This window comes from Microplitis mediator, chromosome 4, assembly GCF_029852145.1.
Source record: "Microplitis mediator isolate UGA2020A chromosome 4, iyMicMedi2.1, whole genome shotgun sequence".
Taxonomy (NCBI): Eukaryota; Metazoa; Arthropoda; class Insecta; order Hymenoptera; family Braconidae; genus Microplitis; species Microplitis mediator.
In genome coordinates, this window is record NC_079972.1 from 4304158 (window position 1) to 4323186 (window position 19029).

At 26.7% G+C, this 19029-nt stretch overlaps 1 protein-coding gene and 2 long non-coding RNA genes across 5 annotated transcripts in view; 1 reads left to right on the forward strand and 2 right to left on the reverse strand.

The window, feature by feature from the left end:
- Positions 1 to 1384: 1384 nt before the first annotated feature.
- Positions 1385 to 2230, reverse strand: LOC130667005 (uncharacterized). Its single transcript, XR_008989781.1, has 3 exons — positions 1940 to 2230; positions 1681 to 1823; positions 1385 to 1606 (listed from the first exon to the last, which is right to left on the reverse strand). It is a non-coding gene; the product is annotated as an uncharacterized LOC130667005 (long non-coding RNA).
- Positions 2231 to 6396: 4166 nt separating this feature from the next.
- Positions 6397 to 9361, reverse strand: LOC130666606 (uncharacterized). Its single transcript, XR_008989714.1, has 3 exons — positions 9132 to 9361; positions 8394 to 8966; positions 6397 to 8294 (listed from the first exon to the last, which is right to left on the reverse strand). It is a non-coding gene; the product is annotated as an uncharacterized LOC130666606 (long non-coding RNA).
- Positions 9362 to 9808: 447 nt separating this feature from the next.
- LOC130666536 (Bardet-Biedl syndrome 4 protein) overlaps positions 9809 to 19029 on the forward strand; it is a 234879-nt gene continuing 225658 nt past the window's right edge. Inside the window, exons 1-2 of one of the 3 annotated variants that reach the window (XM_057467646.1) lie at positions 9809 to 9941; positions 10006 to 10404. In XM_057467646.1, coding sequence (XP_057323629.1) covers positions 10278 to 10404 — 127 coding nt within the window. In that variant the 5' untranslated portion in view covers positions 9809 to 9941; positions 10006 to 10277. The remainder of the gene's footprint in view (positions 9942 to 10005; positions 10405 to 19029) is intronic. The other 2 variants (XM_057467649.1, XM_057467647.1) reach the window with 2 other exon arrangements.

Sequence of the window (19029 nt, forward strand, 5' to 3'; positions counted from 1 at the left end):
TAAATTAAAAGGGTTGAACGATTGACAAACTATTTAAAACTATTAAAAAATATTTTTAAATTAAAAAAAAAAATTTTAAACTTTTAAAAAAATTTAAATTAAAAAAAAATTTTAATTTAAAAAAAAATTTTTAATTTAAAAAAAAAAAATTTAATTTAAAAAAAAAAATTATTAATTAAAAAAAAAAAATTTTAATTAAAAAAAAAAAAATTTTTAATTTTTAAAAAATATTTTAAACTTTTTAAACTTTTAAAAAATATTGAAAACTTCTTAAAATCATTTAAAACTTATTCAGAATGAGAACGGCCTCTGAAAATCTGCAGAAATCTGTTTTATCGGGGGGGTGAAGCCCCCCAGTTTAACTACTGTAATTGAATTAAAATTTTTCGGAATTCGTAATTAATTATTGTGTGGGCCTTCAGGGCAATAAAATTTAAACAGTGAAGAGAATAAAAAATAGTATTAAATGTAATTATAAAATAATTTAGTAATTTTCGGCATTTATAATTAACGAGCAACCTGCAATTACCACGTGACTTCCCTAATATCACTACTAAATTTATAGAATGCGCAGAAAGAAAGGATTTCTTGCCACAATAAAATTTCAATTTGCACGAAGAAATTTTATGCATTATCAATTAAATACAAAAATTGTCTTGGGGCGCGGAAAGATTTTTTTGCTCAAGAAATAATTCCTTGCATCATTTATTTGTTTCTTTAGTTCGAAATCAATTTTTCTTTCAATTCACAATGCAAAAAATTTCTTGGGGTCAGTAAAAACTTGCTTTAGGCGAGACAATATTTTTTGTGTCAATAAATCCTTTTTTTTTCTTTGCACACTTTTTGGCTCTGAGAAGCTTCCTAAAACCAAAAGGGAGTATAAAAATCCGTCATTTTGGAATAAGTAACGTGATATAAATAATATAGCTATATATTCAGTCATATTTATTGAGAGAATAATTAAAGTATTAATTTATTGAAAAAAAATAAATACGATCGTCTTTTTCTTGTGTAATTTAAATGTAATTCGAATAATTTAGATAAATCTATTTAACTCAATACTTGGCAATTAAAAAGAGTTTAAACTATGAAAAGGCACAAATTCAAGTCAAGACCTATCTAATGACACCAATTTTAATAACGTTAACTAATTCTATTATGTAGATATGGCGGGAACAAAATTTTTCTTATTCTCTTAATAATATAGATTATTGATTGAGGCCTCAGGCCAATTAAATGTAAAGTGTGGTGAGAATAAAAAAATAATCATTAAAAAGTATTAAATTTCCGCGCCAACTTAATATGTAACTTAATTTGTAACCAAAATACTTATGTACTGAAATAATTATTTAATAAATTTTTTAATATTTAATTATGGCTTTATTTAATATATAAACATAAAATAATTAAATTCAATTCAATTAATGAACAGATTTTTATTAATGTTCTTCGTTATCATATATATTTTGTGGCAAAGTTACGACCATATATCTTATGAAATTTAATTTGCCAAGATTTGATTCGAATAAATACTTTTTACTGATACTCCACAATAATGTCGACTTCATTTATAATGTTGGTTCCGCTACATGATGATGATTTAACACTAAAATATTAAAGATAAGTTAAATTAATTATTATATTAAATAATAAAAGGAAAAGAAGATGAAAAATATTTACTTGATTGATACTGTTATATCTGTCCAACAACATGACTTTAATGTAGGAATTAATGTAATTTTTTACGATAAACTATTAATTAGTGATGAACGTTTTAAGCATAAAGTACTGCATATAAATTTTTAATTTATTCATTTTCCATTCTAAAATTAAAATTCATTTTATTAAATATTTGATTAAGTAGTTCTGTAGACTGTTGTCTAGGTTGCATGTTACTAAAGAAAGTTAAATATCAATTTTTTAATAAAATATGAGTTACCTTAATTCTTGTAAGCATCGTTTGAAATCATTAATTTTAACCATTAATACAGGATAACGTAAATGAGCTTTAATTATTTTGAAAATTACTAAGTACCACTCATCAACATCTTCTTGTGGTAAATTATTTACGTCTAAAGTGCGATCTGAAATTCCATTTTCAATATATTTTTGCTCTAATGACTTAAAATCACTGAAATATAAATAAATAAACTTACTAATAAAAATTACCAACAATAACGCCTTATATGGCTATCCGAGTATTGCTACTAAATTTATTTACTGCGTTTTAATTTTAGTAGATTATCAAATCATTTAATTATTATTTTCATTTATTTATTATTAATATTACGTGAAATAAATTTCGTTAAACTATCTAAATTGTTTTATTTATGATTATTTTATTAAATTTTTTAGTTGTTTACTTTTTTTTTTTTACTATCTCAATTACGAATTTTTTTATTAAGTAAAATTATATTTTATTTAATTAAGATTTTTAATTCAAATCATTCTTTTATGTTTCTGAAAATGAATAAAAAAATAATACGATTCATCCATCACATAAAAATGAAAAATTTCAATAATTTAAACTCTTTTTTTTTAAGAAGTAGAAATTTCATTAATTAATTTGTAAACAAACGAATAATAATTTTTTTTTTTTATCATAAAAAATTTTATCATTTAAAATTTGTTTTAGATCGAAAATCTGTTTCAAATCTAAAGGGGATCGCCCATTTTAATATTTTACCAAAAACAAAACACTATCAAAGTAACAATGAGTACTGTTAAAATTGTTCCCATCGCCATTTTATAAATACAATTTTTTTATATGCAATCGATTATTTTTTTATTTATTCAATTCGTCTATTATTTAATTATATTAATAAACTGTAATAAATATGACATCTTGGGCTGCTATTTCATTTTTTGAAGTTTTAAAAAGGATATAAGATTTTGATATTTGTATTGACGATGGAACATTGAAACCGAAAGGCGATCCAATCTGGAAAGAAATTTGCGCTGTTTGGAAACTTGACTCTGGAAAATATCTAAAGACTCCAATTGCTTTGTATTTTGATTGTCGTCAAAATAGAAATGACATTTTCAATTTGTATCAACAAGGACGAAATTCAAATTTTGCTGAGACAATTGAAAATGAAACTACTCCCTCCAAGGATAGTGAAAGTTCACGTCAAATTAGTGAGTGTGAAGATTAAGATCCTGATTTTACTATTCACCCACAAGAAAAAAATCCAAGAAAAAAAAGGTTAATTAATTTTAATATTATTTTAAGTAAAGAACAGTGGTTGAAAATAAAACCGATTGAAAAAACTGACCGCAATAAAAAAAAGTATCACGCCTTAAATAAGGGTTGGGCTGATGTTATTTCAGAAATTATTTATCTAGATCAAAAATTACCTCGTGCATATAGTTTTAAAAGTCGAAAAATTTATAAACTTGATAGTAATGACAATGAAGAAAAATTTATAATCAAATTTGATGGTTCGTGCGCTGATAAGCTTTGTAACGCTGCAATTTATGGAGAATGTGTGTTTCAATTTTGTGAAGATAATGACGTTTCAATGACAATCTTTACGCTGGACACCAAAAAAACTACACATTCGAAAAAAAGGCATGTCTCTGGAGATCGTAGACGAGAATTCGAAGAGGAGCTAGAATTCAAAAAAACTGAAATTTTTAATGCAAAATTAATCAAGTGTTTGTCGTCAGCTAAATTTGTTGTGAAGGACTTTTACCTGCGAGCAATTGGTCTCATGACTACGATGGAAACTCTCGAGGTCATCGAAAAGTCAATGAGAGCATTATTGAAAATATGCCAAAACGAATATGGTTGCAAAGAAGAAATAAAGTGGATCCTGGGAAAAATTGAAACATTTAAATTTGATGACAGCATTAATTATAAAAAGATAAAAAATGACGGTACTTGTAAAGAGAAAAAATCTTGTGAACATCATGTACCTTGTCATGATGATGATGATGATGATAATAATGATGATGAAATTAATTTAAATGAATCGAGTGATGAAGATTCACCACCTTATATCGATTAGCTAGATTATGTTAAAAACCTTGTTCAAGCAAATAATAATGCACATTTAAGTATCTCAGTAAATTTTGATGACGCTAATCCATATTTATTACCAAGCATTTCAACAGGATTACAGCGCGTATTTAGTAAGTTTCCTGCTTGGACAAATGTAATGGTTTCGCATTATTTAATTTTATGGAACATTAGTAATAATTTTTGGCTAGTTACAAATTTAAAAAAAAAATTAGCAATATTTTTCTGCTAATTATTTGTTTCCGAAAAAATTAGTAATATTTTTTTGCTAATTTTTTAATTTGATGAAAAATTAGTAATAATTTCTGGTTAATTACGTTTGTTTACGGAAAATTAGTAATATTTTCTGGCTAGTTACTAGTTTCTGAAAAAAATCATTAATATTTATTTGTTAATTTTTAATTTTTTAAAAAATTAGGTAATGGAAATAGAAAATTTTTTTTTGCCGATCACTGCTTTCGAATAACGAAATTTTTCTCTTTCAGTGAGTGAAAATCAATGAGATTAATTTTTACTCAAAATTACGAATAAAATTTACCTCTAGCGGCTGTCTAAATAAATTCTCTCTAATTCAATTTTTACTCGTGGATTATGATAAAAAGTTGATGATTCATTTTATCAAATTTATATCGAATTAAAATAAAATTCACGATTAATAGGTTGAAATATCTAAAAAAAATCTAAAACTATCTAATTGCATTCGAATATGACTTAACCCGTCAGCACTCCCGTCAGCTTTTCGGTATACTTTACGCCCGTGATCCCGGGTAAAAAACTTTATATATAATTATATATAATTTATATATAATTATATATGATTTATATATAATTATATATAATGACTTTTGTGATTTCGTATAATTATATATAATTATACATAATTATATATGATTATATATAATGACTTTTGTGATTTCGTATAATTATATATAATTATACATAATTATATATGATTATATATAATGACTTTTGTGATTTCGTATAATTATATATAATTATACATGATTATATATAATGACTTTTGTGATTTCGTATAATTATATATAATTATACATAATTATATATAATTATATATAATGACTTTTGTGATTTCGTAGGGTTATATATAATTTTGTAAAGTTTTATTTTACATAATTTTACATAATAATTTACAGCAATTTTATTTTAAATTCAAATAATTACATAATTACCAAACTCTCGTTGCTTTATCTGGCCTTTTACATATATAGTCTCCTACTCTTACAAGCTGAAAAATACTTTTCAAATCTTTTAGTTTTATCAACAAGCAATTTTCAGATTCTATAACAGGCACAATATGTTTTACTGCTACTTGCATATTTAAATGACACATTATATTACTATTATCTGGTTTTAGTTGTTTAAATGTTTAGGTTTTTATTTAAATTTATTAAAAAAGTGCCGGATAGCTCAACTGGTAGAGCACTCGGCGCGATACCGAATTGGTCTGGGTTCGATTCCCAGTTCGGGCTATCTATATTTTTCTTAATTTATCTATAAATTGTCTTATTGAGAGGTTTGCATGTTAAGGTTTCCACTATATAAAAATGGTTATATAAGGCCAATTTCTATCTATAATTATATATAATTATATATAATTATATATAACTATATATAATTATATATAACTATATATGATTATATATAATTATATAAGGCCAATTTCCATATATAATTATATATAATATTATATATAATTATATATAAACTTTTTTACCCGGGATGAGAGTTTTGCTCACGCTTAACACCTAGGCACCAAACAAATTTTTTCAAATTTTAAGCAAGAAAATATTTTTCATAAATTAATTACTCTATGTATTATAAGAATAATAAAAAATAAATAAATGATAATTGTAATTTATTTACGATTAATAAACGTAATTTAAACTTTAATGAATTCAACCGAATAACTTCGCAGACTGCCGAAGGTATACGAGCAGTCACGAGAGTAACCGAACGAAGAATTTTTTTACTTACGCCTTTACGCCCGTGATGAGGAAAATGCTAGGGCTTCACTCGAGCTGAGACAAGACAAGATTTGGAAAGTCTTGTCTTGATCTCGAAGTTTTTAATCTTGTCTTGATTTTGACTTTACAATTGAAGTCTTGTATTGATCATTAAAAATAAGTAATTTGTAATATCGTCTTGTATTGTCTTGTCAAGATCTCGTCTTGGTCTTGATTAACTTAGAATTTTTTTGAATCTAGTAAAAATATAATAATATTATATTATAATAATATACAATTGGATAATTTATTTTTTAATAAAGTAGGCAAAATTTATTATTTTTTAAATCTTATATAATTTATCGTAAATTATAAATTATAATAATTATAAAAAATTTTTAACCCAATAAACAAAAAAATAAAAATTACATAAGCTTAAGTTAATAACCTAAGATCATTAATAATCAATTCTACATATAGTGTATTACATTGCCGTAAGCAATTAATTATTGATCACAGAGTTAAAAAAGTTGATAATGTTAATTATCATTTTTAAAAGTTATACTTTTAATTTTATTTTTTAGGCTACATGTAAGCCATGAATTTAAACATTACAATGCCTGCACTGACTCATTATTCAGTGAGTTTCTGGTTTTCGTTATGGTTAAATTAGCTTGTGAAAAAAACCTTTCACAAGGTACCGATGTCGCCATTATGGAAAAAAGATCCTTTGCCATTTTAGCTAACGAAGGAAAATTTTTATCCCAAGTTTTCCACCAATCCAATATTTTAGTGTCTTTACTCATTAATGGTAAACTCAGATACTCCGTCAACTCACCATCCCAGCGATTCATTTTTTTTGGTTTCTCAAAAATAGAGCCGATGTCAATTTCATCTATATCATACTCAGTATCTGATTCGTCTTCAATAATGTTATCAACGTCGTCTATCGCAGAATATTTTTTTTTGAAAATTTTTTCAAATTCCTCAAGTGATGTTTCTTTCATTTCCCTTCCCCACGTTGTACGATCAAAAGTTTTTAATTTATGACGAGGATCCAATATCAATACTGCACAATATACCCAATTACATTTATAATAATGCTTCAGCATTTTATCTCGTCCAGTTTTAAGTGCGACAGTTTAAATATCTTCTACTTCTGTTCGTTTTTTTTTGTCTAAAATTACAATGTGTTGTTCAAGTTTGTCGATTAACATATTGAATGCCACAACAACTATGGGTAAAGTCACATATTTTTCACCTTCGAGTAGAGTTGATATTTTTTAAAAATGTTTTAAATATTTATAGACTTGCTCTAAAAGTTCCCATTCAGAATCGCTCAATTTCAAAGCAGATAGTTCTTTTATACAACTTACGCACAGTAAAGCCAAAGCTTTCTTTAATTTTAATCCAATATCTATCATATCAAATGTGCTGTTCCATCTTGTACGAACATCTAATATTGGTTTGAAATATGTAATATTACTAACTTTACAAAACTCTTGTAATTTAATTTGAAGTTTTTCCGATAGACGTAGTTTTACAAATATCTTTCGCAACTTTAATATGGAATCGGTGTACTTAGCAGAATATTCATTATTCTTATTATCGTTGTCATCATCAGCAAATCCATCCACTAAGTTTTCTTGAATCTCTTCTTCAGAAGCTTCGAATTTTGGCGAATGAATAGATTCAATAAAATCTTCAGCAGATATATCTACTTTTAGATATTTTAAAATATCTTGAACTCCTAAATGTAAAATGTGAGCGAAACATCTGAAGTGTTGACTAGTGTTATCAAAAGCAATGTTTTGTTTATCCATCATCTCTTTTAGTTCAGTCATAAAAACAGTATTTGCAGACACATTATCCATAGTTACACCCTGTACTTTATGTTCAATGTTGAAACTTTGTAGTACTTTAAGAAACATTGTAGCGATTGCTTTTCCTGTATGATTGCTTTCAGATGGAATAAAATCCAATGCCAAAGATTGAATTTCCTAATTATCATCAATAAAATGTGCTGTAATACCATAATAAGACTTTCCATTCAACGATGACCATCCATCGATCGTAAAAGATAGATTTGAGGAATTGTTTTGTAATATATTTGCAACAGTAAGCTTGGTTTTTTTAAATTGTTCGACCATAAGTCGCCGTGCAGCATTTCGTTTTGGTAAAATAATGGTGCTATTCAATAAGCTAAATAGCTTTTTGGTATAGTCATCGTCAAAAAAACTAAATGGTAATTTTTTTATAACAATCCATTCGATCAATAGAGTATTTATATCTATATCCTCGATTTTAGCCTGAAAATAAAATAAATATAAGTTATTAAAATTATAATAATATTGAAAGATTTTTGTAAAAGCTAATAACTTTCAAATGAAATAATAATTCAGTCATACTTCTAATGAGCAAAAATTATTCAACATCTGTTGTCCAGTTTCAAGTTATGTCTTCGTATCTCCAAACATATTTGTATAAATATCGGGATGACTTTTTTCTAAGTGTTTTTTCATCGTTGTTGTATTACTATTTTTCCTTTTTAATAGGATTTTGATTCTTTCTTTTTCACATTCCAAACAAATGGCCACTTTATCATTTTTATGTAATTCGTAGCGGAAATAACTAGTAAATTTTGATGCTTTAACACTCACTACGGTTTTTCTCGTCACCTCAACAGCACTTGGTTGATCTAACATGTCACTATCATTTTCGTTATTCAGTTCAGCCCACTTCCGTTTTATTCCACTCATATTTTTTGTTGAATTTTTTTCAATAATTGCTCAAAAACAGTAATATAAACTTATCAAAAATTTTATCAATACGACAACGATAAACAATATGTCTCTTTTCTTCAAATGTTAGAAAGTAACTGAATGATATTCTAAATAGACAAAGAGTATCAAGTATACACTACACATATAACGCATTCCATATACTGCTTACAGACGTTAATACTTGAAATTCATACGAATCTATAAATATAAATATAGATATGTATGTATATCGTATTGTGTGTAAGCTTTATTGATACCAAAAATGTGGTCATTTAAAAATGATCAATACGCTAAAATCAAGTTAATACTTATAATCTTGCGTAAAGCATGAATTCTCAGTAGGAGTAATTCCCATATACTTACAGTCATTGTATTTATAAGTCTTGTCAAGACTTAGCAAGATATTTTTAATGATATTGGTCTTGGTCTTGAATTGTCATCTATAATATCGTCTTGATAAGTCTTGATGAGTCAAGACGAGAACAAGACAACACCAATATAATCTCGATCTTGAGTGAAGCCCTAGAAAATGCTCACTTTTTTTGAGGAGCATAAAAAAAAATTTTTTTTATAATTTCTATGACAACCAAACAAATTTTGTTCAAGCGGAATCTGAAAATAGATAAAACTATTCAAAGATAGAAAAAATTTCAACTATTCGTTCCATTTGAAAAAAAAAAGTTATTCATGTTTAAAATCGAGCGTGAGCAAAATGCTCATAACGGGAGTGCTGACGGGTTAAACTAAATATTTTGAAAAAAAAAAAACATAATAAAATTACTCGTATTGTATTGAAAAAGAAAAGATTAAAATTTTTTTTTAATTTGAAAATAAATATTAAGTTATAGAGAAATAAAGAGATCGTCTTTTTTCCAAGCATACGTTTGTGTGCATAACATGTAAGTTGTCACGACCAAAATAAAAAATATTCAATCGAAGCCGATATGAACCGAAGATTAGCGAAGACTACCGAATTATTACTCTTCAGTTTAGAGTAAAAAATACTTGAATAGATTCGAAATTTTATTCAAAGTACAAGTAATTTTTCATCATAACGTCAATCGATTTAAAGAAATGGTATTTCGGGAGTAAAAATTAATACACGTAGGATAAAAATTGGTAGATTCCGATAAAATATTCCCAATAACCGATTAAACAAAGGCTCCCAACAATGTATAAAATCATAAAATCATAGCACTTTATCTGCTGTTAAAAAATTACTCACTATTATTTTTAGGTAATAAACAACTTAACTATTTCTCGGCTGTAAAATTACTTTACATGGAATTCTCCATGTTCTAAGTAATATATTTGATATTACAAAAATACATCTGAACAAGAAAAATGTTTCATCAAGTTTTGCATCTCGTTCAACGTAAATTATTCGTCGAATTTATTGTAGTGTATCGTGTATTTGAGTCATGTGACTTGTAGTTGTCAAGGTAACCACGGTCAAACATTGAAGCGTCGAATGAAAAATTATTCCATCGGATACACAGTTGAATTTTTATGATTACAAAACAAATCTTTGTTTTGGGGGTCATAATGAACAATAATTCTCTTAATAACGGAGTTATTCCTTATCAGTTGATACAGCGTCACCAACACAATAGTACGTTTGGAACAAACAAAAAAGGTATTTCAGACATAATCATAATAGTATAAAAAAAGGAGTTTCGATTAATTTTTAATATAGCTTAAAGTATAATAACAAAATTCATGTAGATATCATGTTTGTTCGTGAAAAGGGAAATCGGGCTGGAAAAATTACATCGTTACTTTTCACCATCGTTATTTATACAACCCTTGTACAGAAAATTGATAGAAAACAATAAAGAATATTTTATCTTTCTGAATTCTGTTTTTGGAATGTTCTGAAGAATAATCAAATCGTATCACCCTTTCATAAACTTAATCAAATGTAATCATAACATAATTCTTTATTTGTTAATTTTCATTTTCACTGTTTTTTACCGTTTCGAATATAAACTTCTACATTATAAACTATTTTTTCTACCCAATTAAAATCATTTTTCAGGAAACTTTTAAATTTTTTTACCCAACCCAACTTAAGTTATGAGTTTTTAAAGAAAAAATCTTTTATTTTTTCGAATAGCTATAACTTCTTTAAAGATTGACTAATTGAGACGTTTTTTTTCTCCTGATGTTTGTCTTTAAACATTCTTTTCAGAAAAAAATACAAAAAAATTTTAAGATTAACTCCATGAAATTTTTGCCTTTTTTTGAGCAAAACCATTGTTTTCTCAAAGTTCACCATATTTTATTTTTTCAAAACTTTAATTAATTCTGCAATTATTCCTGCTAACCCTATAGTAGGCCGACTTTTCCTTTGATTTTTTTTTATCAATTAAAAACGAAATTTTCTGCCAGCCGAGCTTATTTTACAAAATATCACTGGAAATTTTTGAGGATTTATAGAAGACCGCCGAGTTTGAAAAATTGAAAATAAAAGAAAAATTGAAAGTGATAATCCTTAAAAAAATTTGTATTTTTTCCAATAAAGTAAAAAAAACCTAGAAGACACTTATAAATAATTTTAGTGTTTTTGTTTTTTTTTAAAAACTACACCTAATAACGAAGAGAATGACCGAAAAAACTTGCTATTTAGTCTATTTTTGACCAAGTCACAGGCTGTTGAAATAGCGATGTGCGTTGGATTTCTTTTTCGAAAGTCTGTGACTTGGTCAAAAATAAACCAAATGGCAAGTTTCTTGTATTATTCTCTTTGTTTTTAGGTGTAGCTATTGGAAAAAATTACAATAATACTATTTTTCAATTCATAAAAAAACATAAAAGGAAAAGTCAGCTCACTCTGGGATTGGCGGGAATAATCGCAGAATTAGTTAGTCTTTTTTGAGAAAATAAAAAAAAATGGCGAACTTTAAGTAAATAATGGTTTTGCTTGAAAAAGGCGAAAATTTCATGGAGTTTATCATCAAAAAATTTTTTGTATATTCTTTTTAAAAGTACATTTAAAGACAAAAATTTTGAAAAAAACAGTGTGTGTGTGTCAGCTCCGACGCACGATTGGAGTTTACTCCTTCAGATCGACTGTCTAACTAAGCACAGAATTAAAGGCTTACTAGTCTAAGAAAAAGATTAATACCATATCAAATGGTAAATAAACGAATCAATGGAAATACCTAAATAATGTAATTTTATTCTATTTTAATCTAGTCGAGAAGTTGAGTTCCTGCGAAAAATAGTTACAGGTCTCCTGAAAATATAGTTGATGGCTTAAACGATCTGGAATGGCGTCTAGAAAAAGATGTTTTTTGGATTTTTTTTGGAAAAATAAAATTACAATTGTTATGAACAAAAAACCATTAAAAAAACTAGCCGCCCAGCTTTTTGGCAAAATTTCAAAAAGTATAAGTGATAGCTTAAATATTAGAATAGTTTCTGAAAGAGCAGAAAATTTTTGTAAAAAAGTTCTCGACTTCCCGAATTGTAGCTCCAATATTTATAATTTTAATTTAACGTTGAAAATTAGCTTTTGTGCGGCAGTTTCGGCATGCGCGCGCCGCCACTCTAGTGAGCGCGGTTTTTAAATAATTTTTTTTTACAATTAAATATCAATTTAAAAATTTGAAAACATTCTGGTGCCATCTAGACACTTCAAAGAATATGATTTTGCGGTAATAAAAGTTGCATCACCATTTTTCAAAAAGTTATTCAATTGTTAATCAACATTTTTTTTACGGGTTTGTGTTGTCATAAAAGGCAGCATAAAAGTTTGAATAATTAATCTATAAATTTTTTGTTTCTTGGAGCCCTTTTTATAAACATACTCAACAAGATGACAGTATGAAAGTTTATACAATATTTTGATTTCATTAATTATTAATTCTTGAACTAACAACAAAATTAAAAATTAAAATAATGTATGTTAAATAATTTTTTTTTTTATAAATTTTTCATAAACGAATGAATTAATTAAATATATTTGAAAAAATTTTTTTCACCATATTGTGAGCGTAAGGAAATAATGATTTCAGAAAAAAAAATTTTCTTAAAAACTATATTTTATTGTTTATAATCGTTTTTTTCATCAAGGAATCGTTTTTTTTTAAATCATAATTAGCATTTCTAAATATAATGGCAAAAACAAAATTTTTTTTGTCAACAATTTATTCATTTGTTTGTTTGACAATTTTTTTTTTTATTTTAATTATTTTCTAGAACATCAATAAATTACAAAAACAGCAACCTGCAACAATATGGCAAATAAAAATTTTTTCAATTTTTTAAAAAACATCTGGATTTTGTAGTACGACAAAGTCCAAGCACTGACTCAAGTTGTCAACAAACAAATTGCTGTAACTTTGCAACTATTGCAGATACAGTTTTCGACCTTCTAGTCGTTTTTATATAGTATGAGTTAAACTTTCTTATTAATTTTAAACCTAACGTTTATCTGTTATATTTCTCTAACAACACGCATTTAATTATAAAAATTATAAATGCGGTTTTAAGAAAATTTTTTTTTTTTTAATTATTATTTTCTTACGCTAACAATATAGTGAACAAAAATTTTCCTAAAATATTTAATTAATCCATTTGCTTATAGAAAGATTATAAAGTTTATAAAATGGCATGAAAAAATTTGAAAAGTAATCATATAATGCCTAACAAGAATATAAAATTAGTGATGAGCACAATCAGTCTCGGTCTTGCAGTCTTGGTCTTGGTCTTGTATTTTTGCAAGACCAAGACCAAGACCAAGACTGAACTTGCAAGACTACGATCAAGACCAAGACCAAATATGCAAGACCAAGACTGGAAACAAGACTTAATACAGATTTTATTTATATTAAAAAAAAAATAATTTATCTTTATGTATGTTTATATACACTCCAGTGCGAAAAATATCCTTAACAAATATGATAAAATCTATTGTATAGAATATTATAAATATATATCAAAAAAACGTAAAATAACGATCAATTTTTAAGATTGTAGACAATATATATTTATGTAAACATGAAATAAATAATAGGATTATCTTAAGACCTTTCTTATATCACATGAATATTAAGAATTTAAGAATGAACGAAGTGTCAACAACATTAGTTCTTGGAAAAAGGCGTCATTTTTGTCTACAACAATAGCCTGGTATCGATATCGTTATTGTCTCGTAAATAATTTTTAATATTATATATTATTTCAAGTTTCCAACTTTTCGTTAGTATTTGGATGATTTTGAACGAGTAGAGACGTCCAAATTTCTTTTCCTATTCAAATAAAAATATTAAATTTTTAATTGTTAAATCATTGTAACAAGTTTTAATAATGATGAGTGATGATATGATGAATATATCAACTGAGACAAGTGACGTCGAGAATATTGATAAAAATGAAGTGACAAAAACGACAAATTTATGTAGAAAAAGTAAATTTTCTGAATGTTTTGAAATGACTGGTGACAAAAACAATATAATTGGCTTATGTTAATTATGTAACAAATCGAAAAAAATTACAAAAATAGAAATGAAAAATCGAAACACGTCTGGGCTGAAAAAAAATTTATCTTCTATTCATTGGAGGGAATGTAATAAACTTTTCCCTAAAAAACAAGTATCGACGACTTTAAATAATTATTTAACATCTGACAACCCGGTAAGTATTTATTTATTTACTTGAATTTAGCAATATTTTGTTCAGTATAATATAAACACTAGGGTGGTCCGTTTGGAACGACTTTTTTTTTTTTTTTCGCTCCCACTGAAAAATATTGTTGTAGACATTGAAAAAAAAAATCTCTGAAAGTTTTAGCTCTTAATTTTAATTCTAAGTACTTTACATTTGATTTTGAAATTTTCCCATTTAAAATACATGGGAAAGTTGGGATTTTTTTTTTTAATTCTCTATAACTCAGCCGCATTTCAAGTTATTGGGTCGCCGTTTGCGGCATTTTTTAGGTAATTTGATACTGTTCAAAAGTTTCCTTAATAGTTTTACTCTGACTTTAATTGTATTTTCTGTATCGGTTCTGAAAATAATTTTTTCAATAATAATTTGGGTTTTTAGTTGATATTAACTAAATAACGAAATTTACAGAAAAAGTGCAGATAACGATTTTTTAGGAAATTTTATTCGCTACAAAAAAGGTCCTCTTAGTTAAGTAGCTTAAGTTCTCCGTTCACGTGATATAGGGATTTTAGTAATTTTGTAAATAAAATATTTGTCAAAAATTTTTCCGAAGTTCATCAATTTGACCCCTTTTGATTTTAATGACTGGATTAAATTAATGAAAGGAAAATTATTTACCGATTTAAAATTGAAATGAAATAGTATTTGGTGGAATTTTTGGACAAATATTTTATTTACAAAATTACTGAAATCCCTATATCACGTGAACGAAGAACTTGAGCCACTTAACTAAAAGGACCTTTTTTGTAGCGAATAAAATTTCCTCAAAAATCGTTATCTGCACTTTTTCAGTAAATTTCGTTATTTAGTTCATATCAACTAAAAACCCAAATTATTATTAAAAAAATTATTTTCAGAACCAATGCAGAAAAAACAATTAGAGTCCGAGTAAAACTATTAAGAAGACTTTTGAAGAGTATCAAATTACCTAAAAAATGCCGCAAACGGCGACCCGATAACTTAAAATGCGGCTGAGTTATAGAGAATTAAAAAAAAAATCCCAACTTTCCTATGTATTTTAAATGGGAAAACTTCAAAATCAAATGTAAAGTACTTAGAATTAAAATTAAGAGCTAAAACTTTCAGAGAATTTTTTTTTCAATGTCTACAACAATATTTTTCAGTGGGAGCGAAAAAAAAAAAAATAGTCGTTCCAAACGGACCACCCTAATAAACACATTTAATATATATTTATTTTTTATGTTTTATCATTCGATTATACATTGTATTGTCCCATAGAAATTATTTTTTTTATCTTACTTAATATTATTAGAATTATATATATTTATTAATTTCTAAAGTTCTATATTATTACTTTTTTTTTAATTAAATATCCTGTTTATAAACTAATGTCTAACGATTATATCATTATGTAATAAGTATCAATTCTAATTATTGATAGCATTGAAACTTCTGCAATAGTAAAAAAATAATTTGAAGTATTACAATAGATAATAAATTTTATTTTGTTCCATTTATTATGAAATTAATAAATGCGTATATCTCTTTTTTAATCAGAAAAGTATATTTTAATAATTACGTTTGCAATTTTCATCATACAACATTTTTAAGGACCAAAATATTTTAATAGATTCTCTATAATTAATTTTTACGATATCAAAAAAAATTTACAATTGTAATTTTTTAAAATAAAAAAAAAATAACTTTTAAAGATATTTGTTTCGCCACTTTTTTTTTAAATTTTATTTTTAGTAAATGTATTTCTTAATCAATTTTTATATTTAAATTTTTATCATTAAAAAATGGTATCTTTTTTCATTTATTGACAACTATGAATACATGGATTTTTTTTTTTTTTTCAGACCCCACAGACAAGCACAGATATAACAGTGGCAACAGTAGATTGGGTTATTACAAAATATATACCGTTCTCATTTTTTAATGATAAAGAAACCCAAGATTATTTCTACCGCCTCAACCCAAATGTACAACTTCCCAACAGATTTACTTTTCGCCGCCAAGTTAAACAACGATTTGAAGAGCTCAAAGATTTCATCAAGAGCACTTTACAAAACTGCACGTCTAAAATGTCTTTTACTATTGATGGGTGGACTTCCATATGTAATCGCTCATATTATGGTATAACTATTCATTTTATTGATGATAATTGGCATTACAAATCTATGGTTCTTGATTTCATTCCATCACATGGCAAACACACAGGAAAAGATATAGCACTTGTTTTTTATCAGTGTTTAAAAGATTTTAATTTGGAGAACAAAGTTTAAGGTATTACTGTGGACAATGCATTTGCAAACACAAAGTTCATGGCTGAACTTGAAAAACTAATTCAAAACTTTAATTCTGAAGACCAACATTTTCGATGCATAGCTCATATCCTAAACTTGGGTGTACAAAGTTTAATAAAAACTGTAACCTTGAATAGTGATGATAAAGATGAAGAAGATATCTATGATGATGAAGATATTCGAAATGAAGATAGTGAAGATGCAGGTGAACAAGATTGTATCCCGGAAATTGACGACTCGTCTACAATCATTATGAAAATTCGTTCAATCTTTAACAAAATAAAACGGAGTGAAATGCTACGAAAAAAATTTCCTTCAGCATGTGAAACAGGTGGAGTGTCAACAACAATAACTCCAGTATTAGATTGTCCAACCAGATGGAATTCGACTCATGATATGCTTGGTGTGGCTCTGCAATTAAAAGGTGGTATAAAAACGTCATGTAACAGTATACCTGCGTTGTCAAATTTTAAAATAATGAATGAAGAATGGATTATATTAGAAAAAATTCATAAATTTTTGATAAATTTTAAAAATCTTTCAATGAAACTCGCGGGAGAAAATTATGTTACTCTTCCTTTTGTTATTGTTTCATTTAATCTTTTGTTAGATAAAATAGAAATAACAGCAAAACAATTAGATGAAAACAAATATCGATCTGAAGTAGATGAAAAACTCATTTTAAGTTTTCAAGCGGCAAGAGACAAAATGCTTAAGCATTATCGTAAGACAAACTGGATATACTACGTTACTGCATAACGCTTTTGTTAGATCCTAAACATAAGCTGGAAACTTTTGATTTAACAAATTGGGGAAAGGAGTTAAAAAATATAAGCCTAAATAAACTCGAAGAAATTTATAAAGAATATCGAACTCAGCAGTCTTTAAAAGAATCATCACCACCAGCAGAAAGCGAAAATATTCAAAATGATGAAGATACAATTGATATTGACATGTTATATTCAAATCCGTCAACTACTAGCTCTCAAAATTCTAGAACCGAAATCGAGCAATATATTAGTCAACCAAGAGCTTCTGGAAACGAGGACATTTTACGGTGGTGGAACCGAAATCAGTCACAGTTTCCGATTTTATCGAAAATGGCTCGCGACTTTTTATCAATTCCGGCAACTTCAGTTCCAGCAGAAAAACTTTATTCAAGAGCATCGTTAGTCATTCGCAAGCATCGTAATCGACTGAATGATGAATCAGCGCGATGGCTACTTTTTATAAATTCATGGATAATGAAAATATAATTTGTATAAATTCCTAGGTTACAAGTATATATGCATACTTATTTATTTTAAATGACTGATAAAAAATATGCAATTAATTATGATTGAAGTTTAATCATTAAACTGGTATTTTAAACAAATAAATATATAATAAATTAATAAAATCTATTTTGTTTGTTAATATTATTGAATTTACTTTAACTCAATTTAGTTATTTAGATATTGTTTTTAAAATTTGAAAAATACACAAGACAATGCAAGACCAAGAGCAAGACCAAGACCAAGACCAAGACAATTTAAGCAAGACCAAGACCAATACCAATACCACGTACATAAATGCAAGACCAAGACCAAGACTGTGCAAGCAAGACCAGCACCAAGACCAAGACTGTCAAGTCTTGGTCTTGGTCTTGCGTTTGCTCATCACTACTCCCCGAATTGTAGCTCCAATATTTATAATTTTAATTTAACATTGAAAATCAGCTTTTGCGCGGCAGTTTCGGCATGCGCGTGCCTCCACTCTAGTGAGCGTAGTTTTTAAATAATTTCTTTTTGCAATTAAATATCAATTGAAAAATTTGAAAACATTTTGGTGTCATCTAGACACTTCAAAGAATATGATTTCACGGTGATAACAGTTGCATCACCATTTTTCAAAAATTTATTCAATTGTTAATTAACACTTTTCAACGGGTTTGTGTTGTCATAAAAGGCTGTATTAAAGTTTAAATAATTAATCTATAAATTTTTTGTCTCTTGGAGCCCTTTTTAGAAACATACTCAACAAGATGACAGTATGAAAGCTTATACAATATTTTGATTTCATTAATTATTAATTCTTGAACTAACAACAAAATTAAAATGTAACAGGGTAAAATAGATTCCAATGGCTATTTATTAAGATCTAAATTTGGATTTGTCCACGGTCGATAACGGGCCCTAATTATAATTCGGTTTATTAAATTGAGTGATTCGACATGTCACCGGGTGTCGCTAATCAGTGAGACCCGAACATCCGCCCCTCTCTTTTGCTAATTAATTTAGTAGGGATGAGTTTTCCGGGGGTGAATCGAAGAGTTATAA